The sequence below is a fragment of the Microtus pennsylvanicus genome, chromosome 8, assembly GCF_037038515.1.
Source record: "Microtus pennsylvanicus isolate mMicPen1 chromosome 8, mMicPen1.hap1, whole genome shotgun sequence".
NCBI lineage: Eukaryota > Metazoa > Chordata > Mammalia > Rodentia > Cricetidae > Microtus > Microtus pennsylvanicus.
In genome coordinates, this window is record NC_134586.1 from 17,412,583 (window position 1) to 17,426,095 (window position 13,513).

The 13,513-nt window shown below is 36.3% G+C and overlaps 3 protein-coding genes across 5 annotated transcripts in view; all 3 read left to right on the top strand.

Annotated features, from left to right (window-relative positions):
- Nucleotides 1-13,513, top strand: part of LOC142855913 (acidic proline-rich protein HP43A-like) — a 301,657-nt gene that overhangs the window by 240,683 nt on the left and 47,461 nt on the right. The gene's annotated exons all lie outside the window — the stretch shown is intronic.
- LOC142855689 (taste receptor type 2 member 105-like) lies at nt 938-1,867 on the top strand. The gene has a single exon (XM_075982136.1). It carries the CDS (start codon nt 938-940, stop codon nt 1,865-1,867), a length of 930 nt encoding a protein of 309 aa, XP_075838251.1.
- LOC142855444 (taste receptor type 2 member 104-like) lies at nt 6,240-7,142 on the top strand. The gene has a single exon (XM_075981938.1). The coding sequence runs from the start codon at nt 6,240-6,242 to the stop codon at nt 7,140-7,142; it is 903 nt and encodes a 300-aa protein (XP_075838053.1).

Sequence of the window (13,513 nt, forward strand, 5' to 3'; positions counted from 1 at the left end):
CAATAAAATTATGATTATTTTTCCTTTTCTGGATTTCCTTCTTTGTCCTTTTGGTTTTAGAGCTATGGTATTTTTTCTTTGTATGAGTTAGCTAGCTGGTCTCAAACTCACAGATTAAAGTGGTGCAATACCTCACCCCTCAAAGAGCATTTACTGTCTTGCACAACTCATGATGTGACTTCATATTTAAAGCAAAAAATTCAACAGGAACAATGACCCCCATTCTTTAGTAGTCAGTCTTAGTGATGTCTGATATTTCATAAAATCACTTACTGACTCTATTCTTTTTTTTATTTTTTATTGAGAAAAGGAAGAAAAAAAACAAGTTTCCACCTCCTCCCACCCTCCCATTTCCCTCCCCCTCCTCCCACTCTTCTCCCCCTCCTCCCACCCTTCTCCCCCTCCTCCCACCCTTCTCCCCCTCCTCCCACCCTTCTCCCCCTCCTCCCACTCCTCTCACTCTCCTATGCACAGCGTGCATTCCTGGCTCATAAAGATGCGCATGTGTGTTTCATAAAGTCAGGAAAGGAATAGTCTTTTTTACTTTGTATGTAATTGTTAAAATTATTAAATTAGAAATAAATTATTACAAAATAATAAAAACAAAAAAATAAAGCAAGAAATTCAGTGTGGTTCTTGTTGTTTAACTTCTGAATACATATATCTACCATTCCTACTCTACTACTAGACATGCAAAATAATCTTAAAGGTAAAAGCAAAATAAATGAAATGCAAACTGTCATTTGCCTATAAGCAAATTACTATAAGACATTTAATCTGCACACAGATTCCACCACAACATATTCTTGATGCACTGTGAAGTCTTTATTTCATGAAAAAAAGGAAAAAAAATCTAACAGGCAGTCAATATAGAGGACATTTGGAGAAAGGTAATCTAGAGTAGATGTAACAGAAGCAACTGTGTGTATCGGCAGAGATGCAGAGTGCAACGGCAGGTGTCCTCCTTTCTGTTGCAACTGCTGAAGCTGTGCTGGGAGTTTTAGGGAACTCAATTATTGCACTTGTGAATTGCCTGGACTGGGCCAGGAAAAAGAAGATCTCTAAGACTGGCCTCCTTCTCACTGGCTTGGCGACTACCAGGATTTGTCTTATATGGATAATATCTTTTGATGCCTATATAAAGGTCTTCTTCCCAAGTATGTATAGGTCTTACAGTCTAATTGAAAGCATCACGTACATGTGGCTTACTGTGAATTACCTGAGTGTTTGGTTTGCTGCCAGTCTCAGCATCTTCTATTTTCTGAAAATAGCAAATTTTTCCAACTATGTATTTCTCTGGATGAAGAGGAAAACTGTTAAAGTTTTTTACTTTCTAGTGGGGTGCTTGCTAATCTCATGGCTAATCTCCTTCTCACTCGTTGTGGAGAATATAGAGGGTAATAAAATGAAGCAAAGAAACAGAACCTGGGAGATCCACCAGGAGGGGAAAAAAGCAATTATTAAGTATGTTTTAGTCAATGTTGGAGTCTTGTCTTTCTTTATGATGACCCTATTCACATGTTTCTTGTTAATCGTTTCTCTTTGGAGACACAGCAGGAGGATGCAATCACATGGCTCAGGATTCCGAGACCTCAACACAGAAGCTCATGTGAAGGCCATGAAAGTGTTGATTTCCTTTATTATCCTTTACACATTTTATTTTATAGGGATTTTAATAGAGATCATCTGCATGTTTATGCCAGAAAACAAATTGTTGTTTATTTTTGGTTTCACAATGGCATCCATGTATCCCTGCTGTCACTCATTTATTCTAATTCTAACAAGCAATCAGCTGAAGCAAAGCTCACTTAGGGTACTGAAGGGGTTAAAGTGCTGTGAGAAAGGGAAAGGTCTCAGAACCATGTGAAAGTCTGGAACAAAAACGGGTAGTCTGGAATAATAAGGAAGAAATCATGAAAGATCATTGTAATTTGTACAATATTCTTACACTGTGTTTGAGGATATGTTTTAGGTTCTTTTACATTTTAATTTATTATCCCGTGTGTGTGTGTGTGTGTGTGTGTGTGTGTATGCATGCATGTGTGTTTGTGTGTGACTGTGTGCATGCAGCATGCATATGTGTGTGTAGGAAGTATAAGATGGAATAGATGTGTTGGTGGTATTTTTAACATGGACAAATCAAGGAGTTGGTTATCTCCTTCCACCTTGATATAAGGTATCTCTTTTATTGCTGTCACATTAATGCTTCTGATTAGTTAAGAGCTTTTAGTCAGTTCACCAATCTACACTGCATTTCTTACATTACTTATGGGATTATAGGTGCATGCCAATGCATTAAACTTTTTAAATACAGGTTCCATGGATTGAACTCAGGTCACATGGTTTACACAGCAATCATTTTACCCACTGAGCTATCTTGCTGGACCCTTCATATTGGTTTTTAATTGTTGTATTAAACTTTATTGAAATCTTCTACAGCTGTTCTGTGTATCTTGGAATCTCACTCCAAGGGTGGGATTTTAATATCATGTGAAAATTTGAATGCTCAGTCAGCCTTCTACTCTACCTTTCATTCCCATGCACTTGGCAGAAGGAAAAACTTCAACCTGCAGACTGTGCTGTGTAAAGTTATACAGTTAGAATAAATGTCTTAAGCAAGATTTCATTGTGATTAATCTGACTTCCCTAGAAGGACTCACAAACAAAGGAACCAAGGCAGACAGTTGCGGTCACTCTTGACATTTCCTACATGAAATTGAAAAACAAAGAAAGTGTTTCCTTTGTGTTCAATTTTTACCACTTACAGTTACTGTTATTTCATCCATTAAATTCCAAAGTGCTTGTTACTGGTGGATAGTTGAAGCAAAAATGTTTAAATGATTAGATGTAGCCCGGCGACAAATAGCTAGAGAAGCAAAGACAATCTGTGGAAGAAAGGATGAAAGCAACAATGAAAGAAATCTTCATATTATTCAACACCAGTAATTTGAAATGAAGCAGACACAGATCAACTAATGCTGATGAGAGATTCTACTGGAGAACACATTCAAAGGTACAGTGACCTAAGCAGAAGAGTGGACCAAGTCCAGGACCTGTGTAGAGTAATAAATGTCCTTTGAAGGCTTGGAAACAAGTATATACATATGTACATTCATGTAAGCAGAAGAGTGGATCAAGTCCAGAACCTGTGTAGAATAATAAGTGCTTTGAAGGCTTAGAAACAAATATGTACATACGTACATTCATGTACAGAAACCTACAGACATATTTGAAAGGTTGATTTCTCAATAATAAATATTCAAACTTTAGTAGCTATTTTTGAAGACTTACTTTGACAGATACAAAATGGTTATCACTGAAAAAGCCTTGATATAATGGACACATTCTCATAGAAAACAAATAGTATGTAATGACAAATATTTGTATTTATATTTTGTAACAAAAACTTCTGGAAGATACTGAGCAAATGGTTTAGGACTGTTTTAGGGAGAAGAAGTGTCACTGAAAAGAAGATGGTTTATTTTTATAAATAAATACACCATATATTACAAATATAATACAGATTAATGGAGATCGGTTAAATTAAGATGTAAGAGTTATCCAATAAAATGCTAAAGCTAATGGAGAAAGCAGTGATTTAAATAATACAGTGTCTGAGTGATTATTTCAGGAGTCTGGGAAGCTGGGAAACAAAGAAGCAGCCTTCATACAACAAACTGGCACCAACGTGGCTAACTAAATCCACTTAAAATCTTGGAAGGCTTGGAAAGAAATTCTAGACACTAAAAAACAAAGTTTAGCCACATTTAATTTCCCGAATGGGCTTGGCTTGCTGGCACAGTCAATAAGACAAAAAGGCAGCCTACTGAATGAGAAAAGATATTCACCAACCCCTCATCAGACAAAGGACTGATCTCTAAAATATATAAAGAACTCAAGAAAATAGACAGTAAAATTCTAAATAACCCAATTTTAAAAATTGGGTACTTTGTGGGAGCCTAGGCTGTTTGGATGTTTACCTTACTTGACCTGGAAGGAGGTAGGAGGTCCTTGGACTCCCCACAGGGCAGGAAACCTGGTCTGGCTGATGAGAGATGACAGGAGTTGATTGGGGGAGGGGGAGGAATATGGGAGGCGGTGGCGGGGAAGAGACAGAAATCTTTAATAAATAAATAAATAAATAATAAATAAATAAATAAAAATGGGCTACTGAACTAAACAGAGAATTCTCAACAGAAGAATTTCAAATAGCCAAAAGATACTTAAGGAAATGTTCAACTTCCTTAATTATCAGGGAAATGCTAATCAAAACAACTCTGAGATACCATCTTACACCTGTCAGAATGGCTAAGATCAGAAACACTAATGTCATACATTCTTAAGACCCAAATTTATGTAACTACTTTTTATATATATCACATATCAATTTAAATCAACCTTTGATTTATTTCTCCTATGGCACTTCACGATTATCAATCCCAAATCTGAACATTAAAAGGTATGACTTTTTTTAGAAAATAAACATCTTTAGCACAGAGACATAGGGTCTAAATTGACTGATAATAACTCAAGCAAATAACCAGTAAAAGAGAAAGATAAAATGTGAAAATAGCCATGAAGACTTATATCAGTATCTTTTCCATTTTAGATCTAAATAATAGATCAGTGTCCATACTGAAGGAAGTACCATCCTCACCCTGTTTACTCTTTTTAATTTATATTGGGGCTAAAGTATGTTTTCCATGCTTGCTTTAAAAACATGGTAAGGTAAAGGAGTAACAGGAACATAGACTCCTAGGTTATCACCATCTATCTGCCAAGTGACATTCTGGGAGACATTTCCCTTCCTCAGGGAATTCCCTCAGGGCCATAACCATGCCTTTGGTCATCATCAAAGTATAGAAGTCTCTGTGTCCTTCAAGTACCACTGGACCAAAAGTCATCTCATCCAGTGCTGTCTGAATAAATAGATACAGGACCTGGATTTTTTAACCTCTCCTAAAATTGAAACACATGAATTATTTGGGCTTTGAAAGCTTGGAAGTTGTATGGAAGCCCATCTCAAAACATTATCTAGTGAGTATCTGGATAAGATAGTATTAACAACATGTGTCTTTAGTGAATGGGGGAGTAATTTTAATATCTACATTGATAAATAATATTAAAATGTGTAGTTTCAAATGTTTATTACCAAAATGTCCAGAAGGAAGGAGCATAGTAGAAAGATAGTAAGAGAGGAGAGTTAACTCCTCTCCATGTCCACTCCAGTCTCCTTCAAATCTCTGTGGTATCTTTAAATTATATGTGTCCTTTGAGTGTGGTGGATCTTCTCTTGCCCCTAGTAAGCTTGACCCAGAGAGTTAAGGCTGCTGGATTGGCCATAGTCATCCATTAACTTCTGGGTGCTTCGTCTCACATAGAGAATAAGGAAATATAGCTGTAGATTGGACAGAACAAAACACATGTATTAGAGAAATTCTTGAGCAAGAAGGGGTGCCCCCATAGAAAGATACTACCTTGATGTTCAACCCAGAGGCCTCCTATGAGACTTAAGTATGGAACTGGGTAGAGATTGATGTCATCTTTATTGGACTGATAATTCTTTTAGTGTATTCTCTGAAAGTCAAATCTGTGTGTCCCCCACACTTCCTTTACAAAATTCCTCAGTCTAATTAGAGAGGTGACTGACTGTGCATTGCTCCTCCAGTCAAGGAAGTGATCACTTTTGTTCAGTCTCTTACTCAAACTATTCTGTTCACTTAGTAGGCTATTAACTACCATTTCTTATTCATCTGTTATAGTACTGTCTCCTAATTTGCAGCAGATCCTCTCTTATATCACACAAAGAACTGTCTCATTTTGATATTTAAAAGATGAAATAAAATATTAGTTTTGTATTTTAGATTTTGTTATTTTATATACTTATGTGTAAATATATGGCACCCTCATTTCATAATTCAGCTTATTAAATTCAAAATAGTCTCAGAGGGACAAGTAAAATCCATGAAACAGAACCTTCAATTTGCATATTAACAAATCACAAGAACGTATTTAGTCTGCTCACATTCTATACACTAGGTAAATCTTACAGTAGCCACAAAAGTGAACACTATAATTACATTTCTCGTTTTACCACAACACATTCCTGAAGAACTTTGGAGTCTTTATTGAAGGAAAGAAGATAAAAATCACTTCTACATCAAATAAACCCTACTTGCAACAATTCTTGAGCAGGTAACCAACACTAGTTACAACAGAAGTCTTGGAGATTGGCAGAAATGCTGAGTGCAATGGAAGGCATCCTCCTTTTTATTGCTACTACTGAGGCTGTGATGGGAGTTTTAGGGAGCTCATTTATTGCACTTGTAAACTGTACAGACTGGATCAGGCGCAAGAAGCTCTCTAAAATTGATTTTATTCTCACTGGCTTGGCGTTCTCCAGGATCTTTACCATATGGTTAATAACTTTAGACGCATACTCAAAGGTTTTATTTCAGAATATCTTTATGACTAGTGATCTAAGTAAATGCATATATTACATATGGGTAATTATTATCTACCTGAACATCTGGCTTGCCAACAGTCTCAACATCTTCTATCTCCTGAAGATAGCAAATTTTTCCCACTCCATTTTTCTATGGTTAAAGAGGAGAACCGATAAAGTTTTTGCCTTTCTAACAGGATGCTTAATTATAATGTGGCTAACTTCCTTTCCACTAGCTGCAAAGGTGATTAAAGATGTTAAAATGAGTAACACATCCTGGCTGATCGACCCGGAGAAAAGCGAGTTACTTATAAGCTATGTTTTTGCCAATATGGGAGTGATTTCCCTCTTTGTAATGGCCCTGACTGCATGTTTTCTGTTAATTATTTCCCTTTGGAGACACACCAGGTGGATGCAATCACATGACTCAAGATTCTGGGACCTCAACGGAGAAGCTCATGTGAAAGCCATGAAAGTTTTAATTTCATTTATCACACTCTTTATCTTACATTTTATGGGTTTTTTCATAGAAGCATTATGCTTGTTTCTCACAGAAAACAAACTTCTGTTTATTTTTGGTTTCACAATGGCATCCATGTATCCCTGGTGCCACTCGTTTATTCTAATTCTAACAAGCAGCCAGCTGAAGCAAGCCTTGATGAGGGTACTGAAGAGATTAAAGTGCTGTGAGACTTAACAGAAAAATGATGGGTCTGGCACAATCCTACAAGGGACTCCCCAAAGCCATTTTCCATCCTAACTAATCTCACACACTGCCTTTTACTTGTGCAGTTCATTTAAAATGTAATGAATAGTTAGGAAATATAGGTAGAGAGTCATCTATAATAGTCAAGATTATAGCCATGTTAATTAGATTTTCTAGATGTACAGAGATGTATTTCAGATGGATAAGTATTCTACAAATATTTCAGATGCCTTCAGAATATGGCATTTAAAATGTTTTCATAACTTAGAACTTTTCATGATGGTGAGACACGTCTGCTCCTGGCAGCACAAACTACTTCAAGAGGAGGATGGGCATCAAAGAGGCTCCTTATGGAGTTGGTTAGCCATTTAAGCAAGAAATTGCTCTTGCCTGGACTGCTTAACTGGACATGCAGAACCCACAACGAAATGACTGCTGAACTTGCCTAAAGGTGAGATCCATCAGGATTCCTGATTCACAAAAGAGTCTGCTAAACATTCTGCAGGACACAGAAGAAAAAGGGTATGACAAACTGCCAATATAGGCAGAACCGTCTTTGAAATTTCCTGCTTCGTGGACAAGTCTGCTGGATACTATGGGCCTGTAGGCTGAAGATGGATACCCCAACGGTACAAAAGAACTTTGAGTGACTCTCCAGGCAGCAAGATGTCTCTGTAAACTCTAGAGTTTTAGAAGTTTTTTACAATACACTTCTTGTTTACTTAGGTAATATTATATCCTTCTGAAGTATTTGATGGAGTTGAAGAGTATATAGTAATAATATAGTTTTCCTTAGTTATAGTAAGATATAAAGTAGATATAATATTGTAACTGCAATTCTTTCTTGATACCTGTTTTGTTATGTGTAATTTTACTGTGTTAATGTTAAAACCCTTCTTTTTGTTTAAACAAAAAAGGAGAAATGGTGTGGGAGGTTCTTCTGTCTATGTGCTGCTATTATTGGCTAAGGAATAAAGAGACTGCATTGGCCTGTTAATAGGGCAAAATTAGGTAGGTGGAAAACTGGACTGAATGCTGGAAGAAAGGAGGTAGCGTCAGAGAGATGCCATGGAACCACCAGAGTCAGACATGCCGAATCATTTTGGTAAGCCATTGCCATGTGGCAGTATACAGATTAATAGAAATGGATTAAATTGGTATAAGATTAGCCAATAAGAAGTTAGAGCTAATGGGCCAAGCAGTGTTTGAATTAATACAATTTTTGTGTGATTATTTCTGTTCTGGGCAGCCGGGTTGATAGGATGAACAAGCAGCCCCCTGCAAAGAGAAATACTTTGGTGTCTTGGCAAAATGTTCTTATAAAGAATATACATAAAATGCCATTATATAAGCATACCCTATCTGACATAATTAAAATATTCTTATTCTCCATTCCTACCACACTGATTCTCTCAAATAAGGATTTATAATTTATACATTTCCTTGCAAGTGGACAAGGCTAACTTAAAGTGTGATCAGTAACTTGATAAATCTATTTTCTTTTTTAATAAGTACAAGTTAATTGAATATCTTAGGTCTTTACTAAACTTGAGCCAATAAAGACCTCAGAAGCTATCCATCTGTGGTAGACTAGACACAGTACAATGTATGACAAGGCAACCTAAAACACACTTGGCACATCCATGAGAATGACACCTCTCTTTGAAGTGAAATAGATCAAGTTTTGCTTTAAGACCAATATATGGTGAGGTAACATTGCTTTGTTATTTTTTTCAATTTTATAGGGTTTTTAGAAAGGTCAAAGTTGAGAAGAGACTATGTTGACCCTGTCTTTCATTATTGTCTTTGGATGATAAGTTTTTTTTTTTTTTTTTTTTTTTTTTTTTTTTTAGTTTTTCGAGACAGGGTTTCTCTGTAGCTTTGGAGCCTCTTCTGGCACTAGCTCTTGTAGACCAGGCTGGCCTCGAACTCACAGAAATCCGCCCGCCTCTGCCTCCCGAGTGCTGGGATTAAAGGCATGCAACCACCGCCCGGCTGGATGATAAGTTTTGCAGTATAATATTGTTCACTTTGAATTTAATCTTTGAAAAAGCAAATTTCTCATTTGCATGCTTGACTTTAGTTTTCCATTTTCTGAAAAGGATAAAACTGCAGCTGCCAAGCTGTTCTGTGGATCTGCTGATCTTAAAATATTAGAAATGATTGATAGTTCTCACTGATAAATGTTCACTGCAATAAAATACCTTATGGAAAAGCATTTATGATTAAACAGAAAACCCTTTTAAAAACCCACAGTATCTTAAATAAATAGCTTAATATTGTACCTCAAAGTGTTAGCCAAAAAAGAACAAACTAAAGACAACTCTGTAAATACAATAAAATAATAGATTGATTTAAAAAGAACATTCATCTGGCGATAGATGGAGATAGAGACAGAGACCCACACTGGAGCACCGGACTGAGCTCCCAAGGTCCCAATGAGGAGCAGAAGGAGGGAGAACATGAGCAAGGAAGTCAGGACCGCGAGGGGTGCACCCACCCACTGAGACAGTGGGGCTGATCTATTGGGAGCTCACCAAGGCCAGCTGGACTGGGACTGAAAAAGCATGGGATAAAACCGGACTCTCTGAACATGGCGGACATTGAGGGCTGATGAGAAGCCAAGGACAATGGCACTGGGTTTTGATCCTACTGCATGTACTGGCTTTGTGGGAGCCTAGCCAGTTTGGATGCTCACCTTCCTAGACCTGGATGGATGTGGGAGGACCTTGGACTTTCCACAGGGCAGGGAACCCTGACTGCTCTTTGGACTGGAGAGGGAGGGGGAGAGGAGTGGGGGGAGGAGGAGAGGGGTGGGGGGAGGGGGAGGGAAATGGGAAGCTGGGAGGAGGCAGAATTTTTTTTCAATAAAAAATAATAAATAAATAAAAAGTAATGAACTAGTAAAATATTTCAAAGAATCAATGAAACAAAGAGTTGTTTCTTTGAAAACATAAAAAATATTGGCAAATGCTTAGACCAACAAAATTAGAGAAGTTTAACAAATTAAGAAAACTAAATATAAGAAGGGAAACTTTGAAACAGATGCCAGTGAAATTTGTAGTATCATCAGGCATGCTTTGAAAAATTATACTCCAATAAACTAGAAAATCTAAAGTGAATGGATGTTTCTAAACACACATGACATAACAAAATTACATCAAGAGACTATAAAACATTTAAACAAGTCTATAAAAAGCAATGAGATTGAAGCGGTGATAAGAAGCCTCTTGACTAACAAAAAACTAAAACCAGATATATTCACTGTAGAAGCGTATAAGACATTTAAATAAATTACAGTACTCCTTAAGCTATTCCATAAAACAAAAATAAAAATAATGTTACCAAACTAATTTTACACAGCGAGTATTACACAAGTACCAAGATAGAATAAGAATACACAAGATTGAAGTTTGAAAGATGATATCTCTGATAAACTTGGATGTTAAAACTCTCAATAAAATATTTGCATTTGGGGGCTGGAAAGATCACTCAGTGGTTAAGGGCACTGACTTCTCTTACAGAAGTCCTGAGTTCAGTTCCCAACAACCACAAGGTTATAGTGATGTTTCATTTTTATTTAATAAATAAAGCTTGCGTGAAAATCAGAGTCTAAAACAGCCTCACTTGTCAGCCATACAGACCAGGCAGTGGTGGCACACACCTTTAATCTCAGTAGCCACACTATTTCACCATAGAAGCTTGATGGTAGTGGTGCACTCTTTTAATCCCAGCACTAGAGAGGAATATAAGACAGGAGGAGACAGCTCTCAGCTCAGTCTCATTCTGAGGATTCCTGGAGGCAGTGTTGCCATTTTAGTCTGAGACAGAGATAAGAGCCAGTGGCTGGATGCTTTGCTTTTCTCACTTCGGGTTGAACCCCAATATCCATCTCTGTTATTATTCATGCTATACATGGTGGCTCACAACCATCCAAAATGAGATCTGGTGCCCTCTTCTAGCCTGCAGGCAGAACACTGTATACATAATAAATAAATCTTTAAAAAGTATTTGCATTTGAATTCAATAGCATATCTTAAAAGGTCATTTTCCATGACTTCATCCAAGGATACAAAGATGAATCAACATCCAGAGAACAATTTAAGGACATAGAGTAAAGCCCACATGTTAGTTTGAATGAGAAATGATCCCTGTGGGCTTAGGTAATTGAACACTTGGTCCCTATTTTGTTACCGTGCTTTAGAGGGCAGGGAATAGGTGGTACAATATTGCTGGCATAATTTCCTCACTGGAATTGGGCTTGACATTGTACAGACTCACCCTTCTTCCAGTTTGCTATCTCTGCTTCATGCCTGGCACTTGTTGCCATGTCTACCTGTCACAATGGACTCTTACTCTGTACAACAGAAAACCCACATAAACTCTTCTTCATGTCTCTCGTGATAGTTTATCACAACAAGAAGAAAGTAACTAATAAAGAAGAAAAGCAGAGGAATCACATTATAACGGTAAATATACAAGTGGCACTTAACAAAGTACAGCATTCCTTCATGATAAAAACCCTGAAAAAATAAGAATAGAAGAAATATAATTTAGCATAATAAATTTTATATATGAGAAATATATTCCAATAGTATACTGAGTTAAAACTCAAAGCATTTCTCCTTTCAGAAATGAGAAAAGGTTTTCACTTTGCTCACTCAATGCAGTGTGTGAAGTCCTAGCTAGTGTAATAAGATAATAGAAATAAAAATATATAAATAGAAAAGGAAAAAGGTAAAATATCCTTAAAGGGATGACATCATCCTACAATTCAAAAACCCAAATGATTTCATAAAACAAAACACACAAGCAAATAATACCCTTAGAACTAAAAACCACTTCTAAGAAAAGAGCAGAATGTAAAACCAGCAAACAAATCCAGTTGCTTTCTCATTATAAATAATAAGCATAATGAGAAATAAATCAGGAGAAAAAAAATTTTATTTATAGTACCTAGGAGAAATGATGATCAAGGATGTAAAAAAAAAACCCTTACAGTGAAGATTTAAATATTAAAGAAATCAAAGAAGACACTAGAAATTGGAAAGACTTATGCTTATTGATTTACAGAGTTAATACTGTAAAAAAACTTTATTACTGAAAATGACCTGTAGGTTCAATGAAAATTGATCAAAACTACAATGACTTTCTTCATAGAACTAGGGAAAATACTAAAATTATATGGAAGCACAAAATATTTCAACATCCAAAGCAATCCTAAATATAAATAATAATACTGCATAGATCATAATTCCTACTCTAATATTCTACTACCAAGCCATTGTAAAAAACAACATGGTACTGGCACAAAAGCATACTTGCAGATCAACTGGATGGTATATATAATGCAGAAATAAAGTCATACAGCTGCAGTCACTGAATCCTTGACAAAGTTGTCAAAACATGTATTTGGTGAGACAACCTCTCTATTATATATATTAGGAAAATATATCTACTTGTGAAAGAATAAAAGTAGATCTACCTCACATTCTTCACAAAAATCAATTCAAAATGGATCAAATACATTAATCTAAAATGTGAAACTTTACATCTGGTAGAGGCAAAAAGAAAACATATTTCAAGAGATAGGTACAGGCAGAAACTTTCTGAACAAGGTCTATACTAGCACAGGAAATAACATCCCCCATTCCAAAAACTGACAAGAAAGATTGCCTTAAGTTAAAAAGCCTCTGCACAGAAAAGGGACAGTTAATTGAATGAAGAGATGACCAAAAGAAAAGGGAAAAATCATTGCTAGTTCTGTGTGTGTGTCTGGATGTAAGTGTGGGAGAAAAGGGGGGATGGAGAGAGGGGACTAGTATCTATAACATAAAATAACTATGTAATGTAAAAAATCAAGCAATTTAATGAAGAAAGAAGCTAATGAATAGACAGTTCTCAAAAGAAAGAATTCAAATGTTCAACAAACATTTGCAAGTTTGTTCTGCACATTTAGCCATCAGGTAAATGCAAAATAAAATTTGCATTGATTTAATGTAGTCCCGTCTGTTGATACTTGGCATTAATTGCTGTGTTGCTAATGTTCTGTTTAGAATGTTCTTCTCAATGTCTTTGTTATTTTAAATTTGTTTTATTTTACATACCTACCTGAGTTTTTCCTCCCTCTTCTATCCCTCAGCTCTCCCCCATCCCACCATCATCTACTCCTCAGAGGGAATAAGGCCTCTCTTGGGGAGTCAATGAAGTCTGCCAGCATCTTGAAGATTATGCTTTTGTCTAAAAGTTTTGATGTTTCAGATTGAAATTTAAGTCTTCAGTCTGTTTCAAAGTGAATTTTATAGGAGGTAAAAAATATAAATCTAATTTCATTCTTCTGCAGGTGGTTGTCTGATTTTCCC